General features: G+C 42.2%; 1 protein-coding gene across 1 annotated transcript in view; it reads right to left on the reverse strand.

Annotated features, from left to right (window-relative positions):
- The window catches only part of adgrl3.1 (adhesion G protein-coupled receptor L3.1), a 121,538-nt gene that overhangs the window by 39,821 nt on the left and 68,984 nt on the right, over positions 1 to 12,733 (reverse strand). The window contains exons 8-11 of the mRNA XM_081361732.1: positions 11,130 to 11,227; positions 10,393 to 10,578; positions 8,066 to 8,104; positions 5,035 to 5,218 (exon numbers count right to left, since the gene is read on the reverse strand). Of these exons, the coding sequence (XP_081217858.1) occupies positions 5,035 to 5,218; positions 8,066 to 8,104; positions 10,393 to 10,578; positions 11,130 to 11,227 (507 nt within the window). The remainder of the gene's footprint in view (positions 1 to 5,034; positions 5,219 to 8,065; positions 8,105 to 10,392; positions 10,579 to 11,129; positions 11,228 to 12,733) is intronic.

A 12,733-nucleotide genomic window follows, 5' to 3' on the forward strand; every position in this document is an offset into this window, starting at 1 on the left:
AATTAGTATTTACTTTTACTTTTTTACTAAAAATAGCTGCAAAACAAAGATATAAATTCTCAGAAAATCACTAAGGTCTTAACATCATATGTAGTGTTACTGACACACAGTTGCTGTACTGGCAGTTCCCTATCAGTCGCTCACGTTCGACGTAACATCGACGTGAAAACTTAATTGGGATCACTTCAGGGAGCCCTATCATCTTTGAGTGTCTACAGAACGAGCCAATGAACGTTGGCGTGCGTGAATCGTGTCACGCGCCCCCGCCCCGCAGCACGGGTATAAACAGGAAGCGGGCGCACGCACACATTGTCTTTCACTTTGGAGCCAAGAGGTTGTTAACTTCATAGTGCTGCAAGAAGAGACTCTGCAAGGTTGGAAATATCTAACTCTATCCAGCGTTGGTGTGATGGCGCTATCAGCGGTGGCCGCTAGCTTACAGCTCTCAACTGCTGTTTTCACAGCATCTACACTGTGTGTGTGTGTCGGTATCGGTGGGCGTTCCTTGAGTTTACACTCATTATAGCCGTGGCTACCCCTGGGTGCCTTATTTTCTCTGTTTTATTTTCAGCTAAAAGAGCAACACAAGCGTGACCCTGCGTCCTTTTCCGGATGTCATTTTGCTTGTGCGTTTCTGGGTGCGGTCATTCCCTGGCACCAGCAGACGGCCACAATAGTTGCCTCTCGTGTTTGGGCATTCAGCACGCTGAGGCAGCTTTTGGGAATAGTTCATGTTCCCATTGCGGGAATATGACTATGGCAGAGTTAAGATCAAGACTCGCTTACCTCAAGATGCAGTCCCTTCGCCTATGCCCTGATCTAGTGCCTATTCTGGACCTCAGAATAGGCCTACTTCGGCGCTTAGCCAGGGTGATCTGAGGATTACCGTGAGGGCTTCCCCGCCAAGGCAATCTCCGTGGGCCCCTCACGCTGGAGCTACCAAAAGAGCATGCTGGTCCTTCTCATGAACGACCAGTAGTGTCTTTTGGGGCTCCTCCTGACGATCACAGCATCGGAGGGGGAGTTTCAGTCCTCTGGAGATGAGGATTCGGCTGCGTTACCCCCTTCGGGGAGTGTAGCGTTGCCCGAGTCCGATCCAGAATGGGCCACTATGCTTGCCGGGCTGCAGAGAAGGTCGGGCTTGTGTGGAACCCTCCACCACGTCCCAAACCTTGGCTCAGACGCACTGGCACACAGCTGGTCCCAGGGCCTGCAAATATGCATTTCCCCCAGTGAGCCTTCTTGCACAGACCCTGTGCAAAGTCAGGGAGGATGAGGAGCAGGTCTTGCTTGTTGCGCCATTTTGGCCCAACCGGACATGGTTCTCGGAACTATTGCTCCTCACGACAGCCCCTCCCTTCCATTCCTCTGAGAGAGGACCTGCTCTTTCAGAGACATGGAACCCTATGGCACCCGGGGCCAGACCTCTGGAAACTACATGTCTGGTCCCTGGACGGGACGCAGAGATTCTAGGTGACCTACCCCAGGTGGTAGTTGACACTATCATTGAATGGTGTTCTTCTCACGAGGAGAACCCCCGATCTTGCTCAATCAGATGGGTTGTAGTGAAGGCTGTCTCCCTCCACCCTGAAAGTGTATATTGCCACTATCGCCGCACAGCACGATGCAGTTGAAGGTAAGTCGCTGGGAAAGCACAACCTGATCGTCAGTTTCCTGAGGGGGGGAGAAGACTAAATCCGCCTCACCCGCTCTCTATACCCTCTTGAGATTTGTCTCTGGTCCTTTCGGCACTTCAGAGACCACCCTTTGTGCCTTTGCAATCAGCTGAGTTAAAGATTTAGTCCTGTAAGACAGTACTCATGGTTGCATTGGCCTTCATCAACAGGGTAGGGGACCTGCATGCATTTTCGGTCGATGAATCATGCCTAGAATTCGGACCCGGCTAACTCTCACGTGATCCTGAGACCCCGGCCTGGATACGTGCCCAAGGTTACAACCACTCCCTTCCGAGACCAGGTGGTGAACCTGCAAGCGCTGCCTTCAGAGGAGGCAGACCCAGCCCTGGCTTTTCTCTGTCCCGTTTGCACTCTGCGTCTGTACGTGGACAGAACGCAAAGCCTCAGGACCTCAGATCTGCTCTTCGTCTGTTACGGAGGCCAGCAGAAGGGAAAGGCTGTCTCCAAGCAGAGGATGGCCCACTGGACAGTGGATGTCATCGCCTTGGCTCGCGAAGCCCAAGGCGTGCCCTGCCCGCCTGGGTTGAAAGCCCACTCCACTAGGAGTGTCGCTTCTTCTTGGGCGCTGGCATACGGCGCCTCGCTGACAGACATCTGTAGAGCTGTGGGCTGGGCGACACCTAACACTTTCGCTACTTTCCCTACCTTTTGAGCCGGTTTCTTCCTGTGTGCTCGCTTCAACTAGCCGGTAACACCTAAGTTCCCTCTCTAGTGTCAGCTTGCTGTGCCACTCCCCTCCTCATGGAGTGGATACGTGAGCTTTTTGCTCCAGTCGAGTTCCGCATTCAGGCAAACCCTGTAGAGTTCCTCCGCACCCTTTGGCAGTTGGACGTCCGACGCCAGGCCTAGTGCTTGTATGCTTGTGCAACTTGTGCTAGACTGGGTTCCATATTGATCCCTGCGGCAATCCCATATGCGTATCCTTCCATGACAGGCTCCCTGAGGTGAGCCCGTATCTTTCCCTTGGCAGAGTGCGCTCTGCCGTCACTGTCCGGTGTAGTCTCCCCCTTCTCAGGCTGGAGCCACCCAAGTGATATTCCATATGTTGCACTGCCCCTAACCGGCTAGTCCATATGTGTATTCTCCACATGGTACCTCCCTTCGGGCAGGATGTGGCTTTCGCAGCGTCCCTCACCCCTGGAAAGGCATGCTTTCCCAGTGTTATCCAAGAATTCCACTGTGTGGGGTATTACGGAACAGCAGTTTGAACTCCCTCTACGCAGGCCTTCCGCCCCAGCCAGTTGGGGGTCTGAGAGTCTTGCGTATGGCGCTGGATGTGGCAGCAACTGTGGCGTTTTCCATAGGGATCCCAATTACGTCGTCAAGTCGACGTTACGTCGAACATGAGCGACTGATAGGGAACGTCTCGATTACTAATGTAACCCTCGTTCCCTGAAGGAGGGAACGGGAGACAACGTCCTGTCGCCACCGTTGCTGACCATCGCTGTACGGGCGTCACGATCTCGGCTCCTCAGTGAAAAACAATGTGTGCGTGCGCTTCTTGTTTATACCCGCGCTGCAGGGCAGGGACGCGTGACGTGATTCACGCACGCCAACATTCATTGGCTCGTTCTGTAGACACTCGAAGATGATAGGGCTCCCTGAAGTGATCCCAATAATGTCATCACGTTGACGTTACGTCTCCCGTTCCCTCGTTCAGGGAACGAGGGTTACATTAGTAACCGAGACGTTTTTTGATGAATATGATCTTTACTAAATCATTCAAACGCTAATGTTGAAAACTCAAATGTAAGAAGAGGAAACTGCCCCTTCTTCCAGTACAATTGATACTGTAGTGGGATAGGTTACATTCACATGCTCAAGAATTGTATTTTGCATACAATTGGTATTATTATAAAATAATAAAATAATTATTGTTATAATATATACAAATATTGCATTGAATTTCCATGCACAAAGCGATGTATTGTAATGCATTAATGCATTCTGACACCTCTTGAAAATTGTCTTTGGAAGTGTTAAAATTCATAGCTCTAAGTAAAAATCCTACATAGTTGTTTTGAAGATTTCTGCACATTACTGTGATTTATTACAGTATATGAATAAACTGTGACATTATTATTATTCTACATATACCCATCACACATTATCCAACAGGCCTGTGAGATCATAGACGAATCAGCTGTAGCATAGCTGCCAACTTTTGAGTTTAGCTTGGAGTGAGAATTTTGTCGGGGGGGGGGGGTATTACACACAATAAGTGTATTGTGATTGTCAAAACATTTTAGTAGGTTTAGTGACAACATGTTACAATGTTTACATGGTTCAATTTCTGGTAAGCTGCGCTTTTTTATTATTTCAATTCAATTATTGTGATTTGATTTAATATTGACTCATTTGGATAAATATTAGGTAGGCTACACAAGATACAGTAGGCATTCATTTTTCTCAAGAAAAAAACAACTCACCTAATGCTGTAAACATACAGAGAGCCCTATCAGCTGGCAGTATTATTTAAGGTAAAAAATAACACAAATTAAATATAATGCGTTTTTTTATTATACATTTTTTTTATATTTTATCTATTTATATAAAAATATAATAAATATGCAATATAGTACACATATTTAGCAAAATACTCTCTATAGCTTTTTTTCTAGCCAACTAACGTGCTATAGCCTATATTATTATGGTCATTAAATGGCTTTCCTGAGGTAAATGTTATGTGACATAATTGTTCTCCAGCTGTTTTATTGACCCCTTTGTTTGATTGATTGGTCGATATTATGTATGAGGAATATACATTTCGGTAAGTTGTACTGTATCTTTCAACAGTGTTCATTTGTGTTTTAATGTTATTTACTATCAGCTAGAGATGATCGGATCACGTGCCGCTAGGGATCTGTCGCGTCACATTTACAAGCGCCAAAACGGTATTTATTGTCTGAATTTCGTAATGAAAGTGACAGAATCTGATAGCTGCGATTTTTTTTTATATCATAAGTAACCTGCTCTGTCTAGTCTGTCGGTCTCCGTGTCCTCTTGCTTCGCGATTTTTCTGTGCGTGAGAAAATGGATGTGTGTCGTGAGAGCGTGTGAAAAGTGTCAATTGCGTGTGTCTCACGGTGAATGCGTGAGAGTTGGCAGCTATGGCTGTAGAAATTCCCTGCCTATGCACAAAAACATCTGATTCCTTCTCCGAAAAATGGTTTACCCATCTGTTGTTTAAATTGTTATTTGTCTCCTTGTGACAAAGAGAAATCAGACCGAGCAGTGTGAAATCTGATTAGATCAATGAAATATGTGCATACACTGATTATGGATTTGCACGTAAACGTTCGGCAAGCTCGTACAAGGACTCATTTTGTAAACTCACGAATGTTGTCTGTGCTTTCTTGTATGGTGTCCGTTTTGAGGAGGTTGTCTGCGAGCATGAAGGCGCCCGTCTCCACCGTGTCCAGCAACATGGTCGCGCATCGCAGCTGCTCGGTCACGGACAGCTCCCTCCACGCCGCCTGGGATCGCACCTGCAGAAGGTTATTCACCGTTTCTACCATGGCCTGCGGAAGAGAGAAAAAGAGAGATGTCAGCATTCCAAACGACTTCTGAACCCACACACACATACATTCTGACATCTGAACTTCACAATAAGGACATATTTCCCAAAGTGCCCAGCTCTCCCATAAACCATTTCTCTTCCACTTTCACCCGCTCTCACACACTACACGTTCTCTGTGCTGGAGTATAAACCTGTCAAACTGAAGAAAGATCCACGGGGAGCATGAGACATTGTGAAAATGAAAGAAGCTGTCGTCACGCACACACACACACACACACACACATCCGCGCAAACACTCGCATGCAAACACACATGTTCACACAAGTCAAGGGGTAATTTATGGGTCTATAAAAGCACTATATAGGAAAATTAAATGTCTTGGCTGTGCAGCGGAAACTAATATAAGGGTATTTAAAGAAAAGTGCGATATTAAGATATTAAGCCTTTTCAATTTGGCAGTGAATATTATCACAGGGATATTAAAAACCACAACCTTGATATACAAATGAAGGTTTAAGACTTAAGGTGGTAGTTTATTAAAAAGCTTGCTGAGTTTATCGAGGCACATTACAATTTTGTTTTTCATTTGAAAAAGTGCAGCATTCAGCAACATGAGCATATGGACTACAATGATCCACACAAAGAAGGCCAAATATATTTGTCACTTTCACAAAGATGCTGATAACAATAATTCCAGGTCAAATTCCTTATATTTAAAATAGATCATGTTTCTATAGAAGTTCATAACCTTGAATTTTTATTACAACCGTTACAGCACATATAAAGCGTATAATATCTGTGGAGAAGAGATATGTAATTAACTTCTCTCACTGTGGTGCACTCATCCGTAGGGATGGACAGAGGGTTGTTTTGTCGTTTGTCTTTAGGTTTCTGCAGGCTAATCTGGCCATTGGGTTGAATCATTCTGCCCCAGTTACAGTAGAGCAGTGTGTGTGAGAGAGAGAAAGTGTGTTAAAGGCAGTATGAGTATATTCATTTTGACACCACTAAAGTAATGACCCTTTTACGAGAGAGAGAAAAGGAGAGACTGAGATGAGAGACGACTGGGATAAAAGCTAAAAAGGAAGAGTTATATTTATTTCCTCACAAAACTGCTTATGAAATCTTCTGACAGATTGTGTCAAGAGGTCAGGGGGAAAGTGTGTGTGTGTGTGTGTGTGCACTTGGGGGCTCACACTGCGGAGACAGATAAGAGATTTTTTAAAAACTCTTCTTACATTCTGTTTCCTCACACACATAGCGGCAATACTCTCCACACACTTGGTAAATGGAGCAGAACTGAAGTGCTTTGAAGCTGAGGAGCTAATCCAGCGTGAAGAAACACACACACACACACTGCATTACATATTAGATGACCACTGAGAATCCATATTTGCTTGATGTCAGCACCGGGAGGCTTCAGACAGTTGTCATGGAATCCTGTAATTCTCTCTGTCTAAATCAGCAGGATCAATTGATGTTGCGATAGACTCATTTCTTCTCAGCAGAGTATTTGAAAAAGCACACATTTTTTTGGTTCAAGTTGCTCTGGCCAATATAGCAGAAATTGGAGACTTATGCTGACACCCACTGGGATGCAGGATCATGAAAAAGCCATACATTTCGGTTACCCGTGCCATTGCAAACAAATTGCAACTAGCACATGAGCCAGATTTTTTATCTATGTGGATAAAAAAAAGAAAAAAAAAAAGAATAAATTAAATTAATAATAAAAAGGAAACTAATATTTAATGTCAATTCATTGGTCATGTTTTATCTTGCCAACACTAAGTCATAATTTCCACTAATGCATAAAATATAATAAAAAAATAATAAAAAAATATGATAAAAAATACTACATTAAAATACAAAAAAAATAAAAATAATATCAAATAAAATCAAATGTGCAAGATTGCAGAAATGCGGGATTAATTTGGTTAATTATTCTATGAGCATAAGTGTTGGATAATAGGTTGATTACTAAGGTAAACTGAGTAGTATTTATCTGGTCATGGGGTTTTAATTTAAAATATCAATATAAAATAAACATGTTTTAGTAGGCTACAAATATGACTGCAGTCTTTGTCTCAAGTGAGTGATTTTAAAACTTTTTTTTTTCTTCAAAATTAATATTCATTTCTTTAAAACATTTATAATCAGGAGAAATTACTAAGTGCACCTTTAAACCAGAAAACAGAATACTTGAGCAACATTTAGACCTCAATTATTTCATGGAGTAAAAATCGGTCTAAATCTGTCATGTATTGGCAGGGTTAACAAAGCGGTCTGGCTCAGTTTGAGATATGCATCAGTCATTTTCTACCTCTAAATCAGTTTTTCTCATGGTTTTCCTTTCGATCAGTTTGCTGAGCTTTACGCGGGCTTATCTACATTATTCTTTGCTTTTTTCCACTGTCTCTCTCTCTCTCTCTTTCTGTGTGTGTGTGTGTGTGTGTGTGTGTGTGTGTGTGTGTGTGTTTATCAGTTGCCTGATGTGACACTGCTGACCAGTGCTGACATCACTACTGCTTTCTCAGGAGAAAAAATTGCTCTGCTTTTATAAATGCAAAAAATGCAGCCCACGGGCACAAGCGCAGACGCACAGACACACACAAACAGCCAATATGATTCATATGGTGTGACAGATACGGCTTCACACAAGTATAAAGTAGTATTTCTGTTGAAAATGTTACCCATCTATGTAGATGTTGAAATGATATGGAACATGAATAAAAAAGACACACACACACACACACACACACACACACACACACACACACACACACACACACACACACACACACACACACACACGCAACATGCAAAATAACTTTACAGAATAAAGTACCTGTATGAAGAACCGGCACGAACGCTCTCTCTTCTGGAGCTGAAAGACACATTATTAAAAACTTACAATAACTCACAGACACAAACACAACTACACACATAAAATCACAGTGCACATTTAATCATTCAGAGCCCAATGAAACAAGGCCCAATTAGCTGAAATAATCTACAATAATTTTGTAATAAATAATAAGGAATCATAATTATATTATGTATCAGAGTAGAATTAGGAACAAAATTAATCTGTTACTGAGTTACAGTCATCGTGTCGACTCATGAAACTGACACTGTACTCTCAACACATTCTACATTCTGGCCAGGGCAATAATACTGTAAACATACAAACAAACAACACTGAGATGTATAAAGTCTGAATGGACTGCAGGTGTCTGACTGCAGATGAGCTGGTGTTTGTGTAATTGATAACTTTAGCTGGATGCAGGTAATTGGAAACTGACAGGCTGGCCGTTTAAAGTCTGTAAAGTGATATTCAGGCATTATAGTGTGTGTGTGTGTGTGTGTGTGTGTGTGTGTGTGTGTGTGTGTGTGTGTGTGTGTGTGTGGATTCACTGCTCTATGTTTAGATACATTAAAGGTGATGTGTGTCATTTTATTGACATTAAAACATTTTCTCCTAATGCGCAGAGAAAGGATGGCCGTCTGTTGAGGGACAACCAGGAAATTTGCTCTGGGCCCTATGATAAGTTTCACTATGGCAGTAGTTCTCATCTGGTTTTACTTCAGGACCCAGATTTTGAATACAAAATGCCCTTCAAATCAAACAAAGAACTGTAATAATGATAATAAACTATAAAGGTGCAACCAGATAACAAAATAATTGAAAGTACATAGGCTTAATAGGAATTTCAATAGCATCATGTTTTCAAAACTATTTAAAGTGATTTCAAGAGCTCAGCATATTTAATGTAGTTTAAATTTTGTTTGTTTTTGAGGATGAGTGTTAAGTATCTTTAACATGTTGTCATTTGATTAATTTAGCTTAAACCAAGTGACAGATAAATTTGTGCCAAAATAGTTTATATACATAATATATATATATATATATATATATATATATATATATATATATATATATATATATATATATATATATATACATATATACACTGACTAGCCAAAACATTATGACAACTCATAGGTGAAGTGAATTTTGTTTATTATTTCCTAACAAGGACACATGTCATGGTTTGGGTACAGAAACTTTGACAATGGCCAAATTTGTATGGTCAGACGACTGGGTCAGAGTATCTCTGAAATGGCAAGGCTTATGGCTTGCTCCCGGTCAGCAGTGGTGAGAACCTACTGACAGTAGTCCGAAGAAGGACAAACCACAAACCAGTGACAGGGTGTTGGACTCCCAAGGTTTCTTGATGCGCAAGGGCAACAAAGGCAATCCTGTCTGGACCAAACTGACAGAAGAGCTTCTGTGGCACAAGCCACACAAAATTTTAATGATGGTTATGGGAGGAATGTGTCATAACACACAATGCGTCGCATCCTGATGCATATGGTGCTGTGTAGCCACAGACTGGTCAGAGTGCCCAAGATGACCCCTGTCCACAGCCGAAAGCCCCTACAAAGACCTTGGAGCAATGGAAGAAGGTTGCCTGGTTCGACGACAGGCCGGTGAAGGGAGTGTGATGCTGTGGACAACGCGGAGGACCAACAGCATATTTAATAATAATAATAATAATAATAATAAAAATGTATAGGCGCCTTTCATGGCACTCAAGGACACCTTACAAAATCCACATTTATATGGATCATATTTGGCAGGTGGTCATAATGTTTTGGCTCATCTGTGTATATTTCAGTGCGTTAGGTGTCTGACAGAACTTTTGTTGCGTTCATCTGTGCGTATGTGTAGTGCTGTGCAGTCGACGTGTGCATTTCACCACTTTGAAGTGTATATTTTGTTATTCTTTTATGTTGCGGCTTCTTTTGTTAATTGGAAAAACTCACCGGGGCTTTATGAGCTGCTTTAATTTGTGTGTCCTTATTTATAAAAGTGTGTGTGTGGGTGTGAGTGAGAGCAAAGTTTTTGTCTATCGAGCAGTAGCTGTTTTTAACAGGAAGTTTTCCCATTTGGGCCTTAAAGCCTTTGATCTGAGTACTGCCACAGGTTTACTGCCTAAAACACTGTAATCTGCACAGAATTAGAGCACTGTTCTCTCTCCTGCTCCCTTTCACACAGAAAATACGCATGAGCTTTCTCAAAATTAAAGTGCAGCAATGCAATTAACATGTAATAAACGTGTAATAATTACTACCTATGCAGTGTGTGTGATTTATTAACAGCTTGGATACCTTGTTTAAGCTACGTGCCGCTGTGTCTTTTCCCCCCGGGGTGAGATTTCGCAGCTGTACATCCAGTAATTCCACCAGTTGTGCCATGGCTTTGACCGTGGACGGAACATCTCCGGGTCTCAACTCTCCCTTCGTCTGTTCAGCCAATTCCCGTGCTACTATAGCCGCAGTTTCCCCTGATCTCATCTACAGAAAGAGAGAAAGAAATGTACGTGCGCATATTGATTTTATTCTCTCTGTCCCTTGATGGCCGAATAAGTGGATGAACAAATGGCTTCATAGATTTGTGATTCTGCCTATTTTCTGATTTGCTCTTTGTAGTACAAAGAAAACCATTTCACATTACCATTAAGATTCAGTCATAATCACATGTTACACACACATGCACTCTCACTGCACACACACACACACACACACACACACACGCCACCTTATTTCAAGCTGCTGTCGCAAGACACTTTTGGCTGCGCTTCTGTCTTTTCCTTATTTCGCCACAAAGTGAAACAAATTGCGGCTGATCCTGACAGTTGAATTTTGGCTCTTTTTTCGTTGTAACTAAATTTCCTCTAAGCTGTGTTGCTACAGGCTGCTCTTTGTGATAAGCTCAAGTTAAAAAAAGCTGCAGGCCAAATTATGTTTTAAGAATATTTGCAATAGGCATATCGCTCTCTACTGAATTTTTTAAATAGGCTGATATGCCATTAGCATATTTCCCATGGTGCCATGTTTTTACTCACTCTTTGAGTGATGTGATTGGTCCATGGTGAGGTGCAGTTGCTCAAATCCGGTCCCTTCGGATCCCAGTAGCCAAGCAAACAATTAAATGTGGCTACACCTGTAAGATAATAATAAAGAAAAACATGAACACAGCACAAAGCACAAACACATTCGCTTAGGCAAATGCACATACACACTGAGAGAAACCCGGCCTGACAATTTCTGTCAAACTAATCACACACACAAGCAGGGCAAGAGATTTACGAGCAATACATAATGTGTCAATCAACAGCTGGCAGCTGCCCACATAATGAGGTGGCACTGACACAACACCTGAACACCTGTTTTTAAAGATTAACTCAACATACACATAGGTAAATAAATATCATTCATAACGAGTTCATGTCTATATACAGTGGCCTGAACAAGTATTTGTCATAGTTAAGTCACACGTAAAGGGATAGTTCACCAAAAAATCGACCGATAATAACATTCTATGACTCGATCGGGTGTCACTAAAATAAGCCGATCTCACCAACCGATCACAAATCGATGACGTCAGACTTTAGCGCCGCAGTCATGTCATCACCAGTGTGGAGTTATTACACGGTCTCAAGAAACAATGCATTTTTAAGCCTTGCTATTTAAGAACAAGTGATTTGAAACCGCTCATGCACAGTAGGCAGCGAAACAGAGCTCATTCGATATGTGCGCTCGCTGTCTGAGAGGCGCAGTCAGCGCACACACCTGAAACACACACACACATAAAGCTGCTGCTCATACAGAGCATGAGTACTTATCTTACTGGGCTTGAACGGTCAAAAATACACACAAATGCCTGTCTTTGCGAGTATCTTTGTAAATGCAGTTTATGTCTTGTGAATGTAAACAGTGCATTCTGTCCTTGCCATTCATGTTAAAGGTATAGCGGAGGATTTTCTTTTCCCGGGTGGATCATCAAGACTATTGGTCCTCCTAAGTGTCAATCATTCTGGTGATATGTTTACGTAAGGCCGCCGTACCTGCTCGTGCACACGATTCACACGATGGCGTGCGCTCAATACACAGGTTGGGCTTCCCACTGATGCCTCAGTCGCGAAGTTTCTACTTGACAGGTGAAGTTTGGCATGCTATTTGGAGAAATCCATTTAAAATCACTGCTAGTAAAAGTTAATGTAAGCTATGAATCGTGCATGCTCTCTCGTGCACACGTTTAATAGGCGTTCCCTCTCGGGAGCAGGTAGAGTGTTGCGCATGTGCATTTTTTCAAAAAGTGGAGAGGGCGGTTCTTTTCTAAAATTCGGGAAAATCCTCCGCTACACCTTTAATCAATGTTTATCTCTCATTGCTCTTAACTAAATCACTTTTGTAAAGATTATGCATTGTTTTTAAACATTTGATTACTTTATACAATTTATGTTGTATTTCTGTTTCTAGTGCTTGAAGTTTAGTGCTCGAGTGTTGATGGTAACATTCCGTACAACAGCATATGTTTTGGATAAAAAGAGGAATGGACTTTCTCCACAAAATGCATAAAAGCTCGAATTTATAAAGAGAATCCTGCCTTATGGACGGAGGAATTAAGGACACAAATACTCAGCACTTGCTGAATTATATTTCAGAT

Source organism: Scardinius erythrophthalmus (genome assembly GCF_964197995.2).
Source record: "Scardinius erythrophthalmus genome assembly, chromosome: 3".
Taxonomy (NCBI): domain Eukaryota; kingdom Metazoa; phylum Chordata; class Actinopteri; order Cypriniformes; family Leuciscidae; genus Scardinius; species Scardinius erythrophthalmus.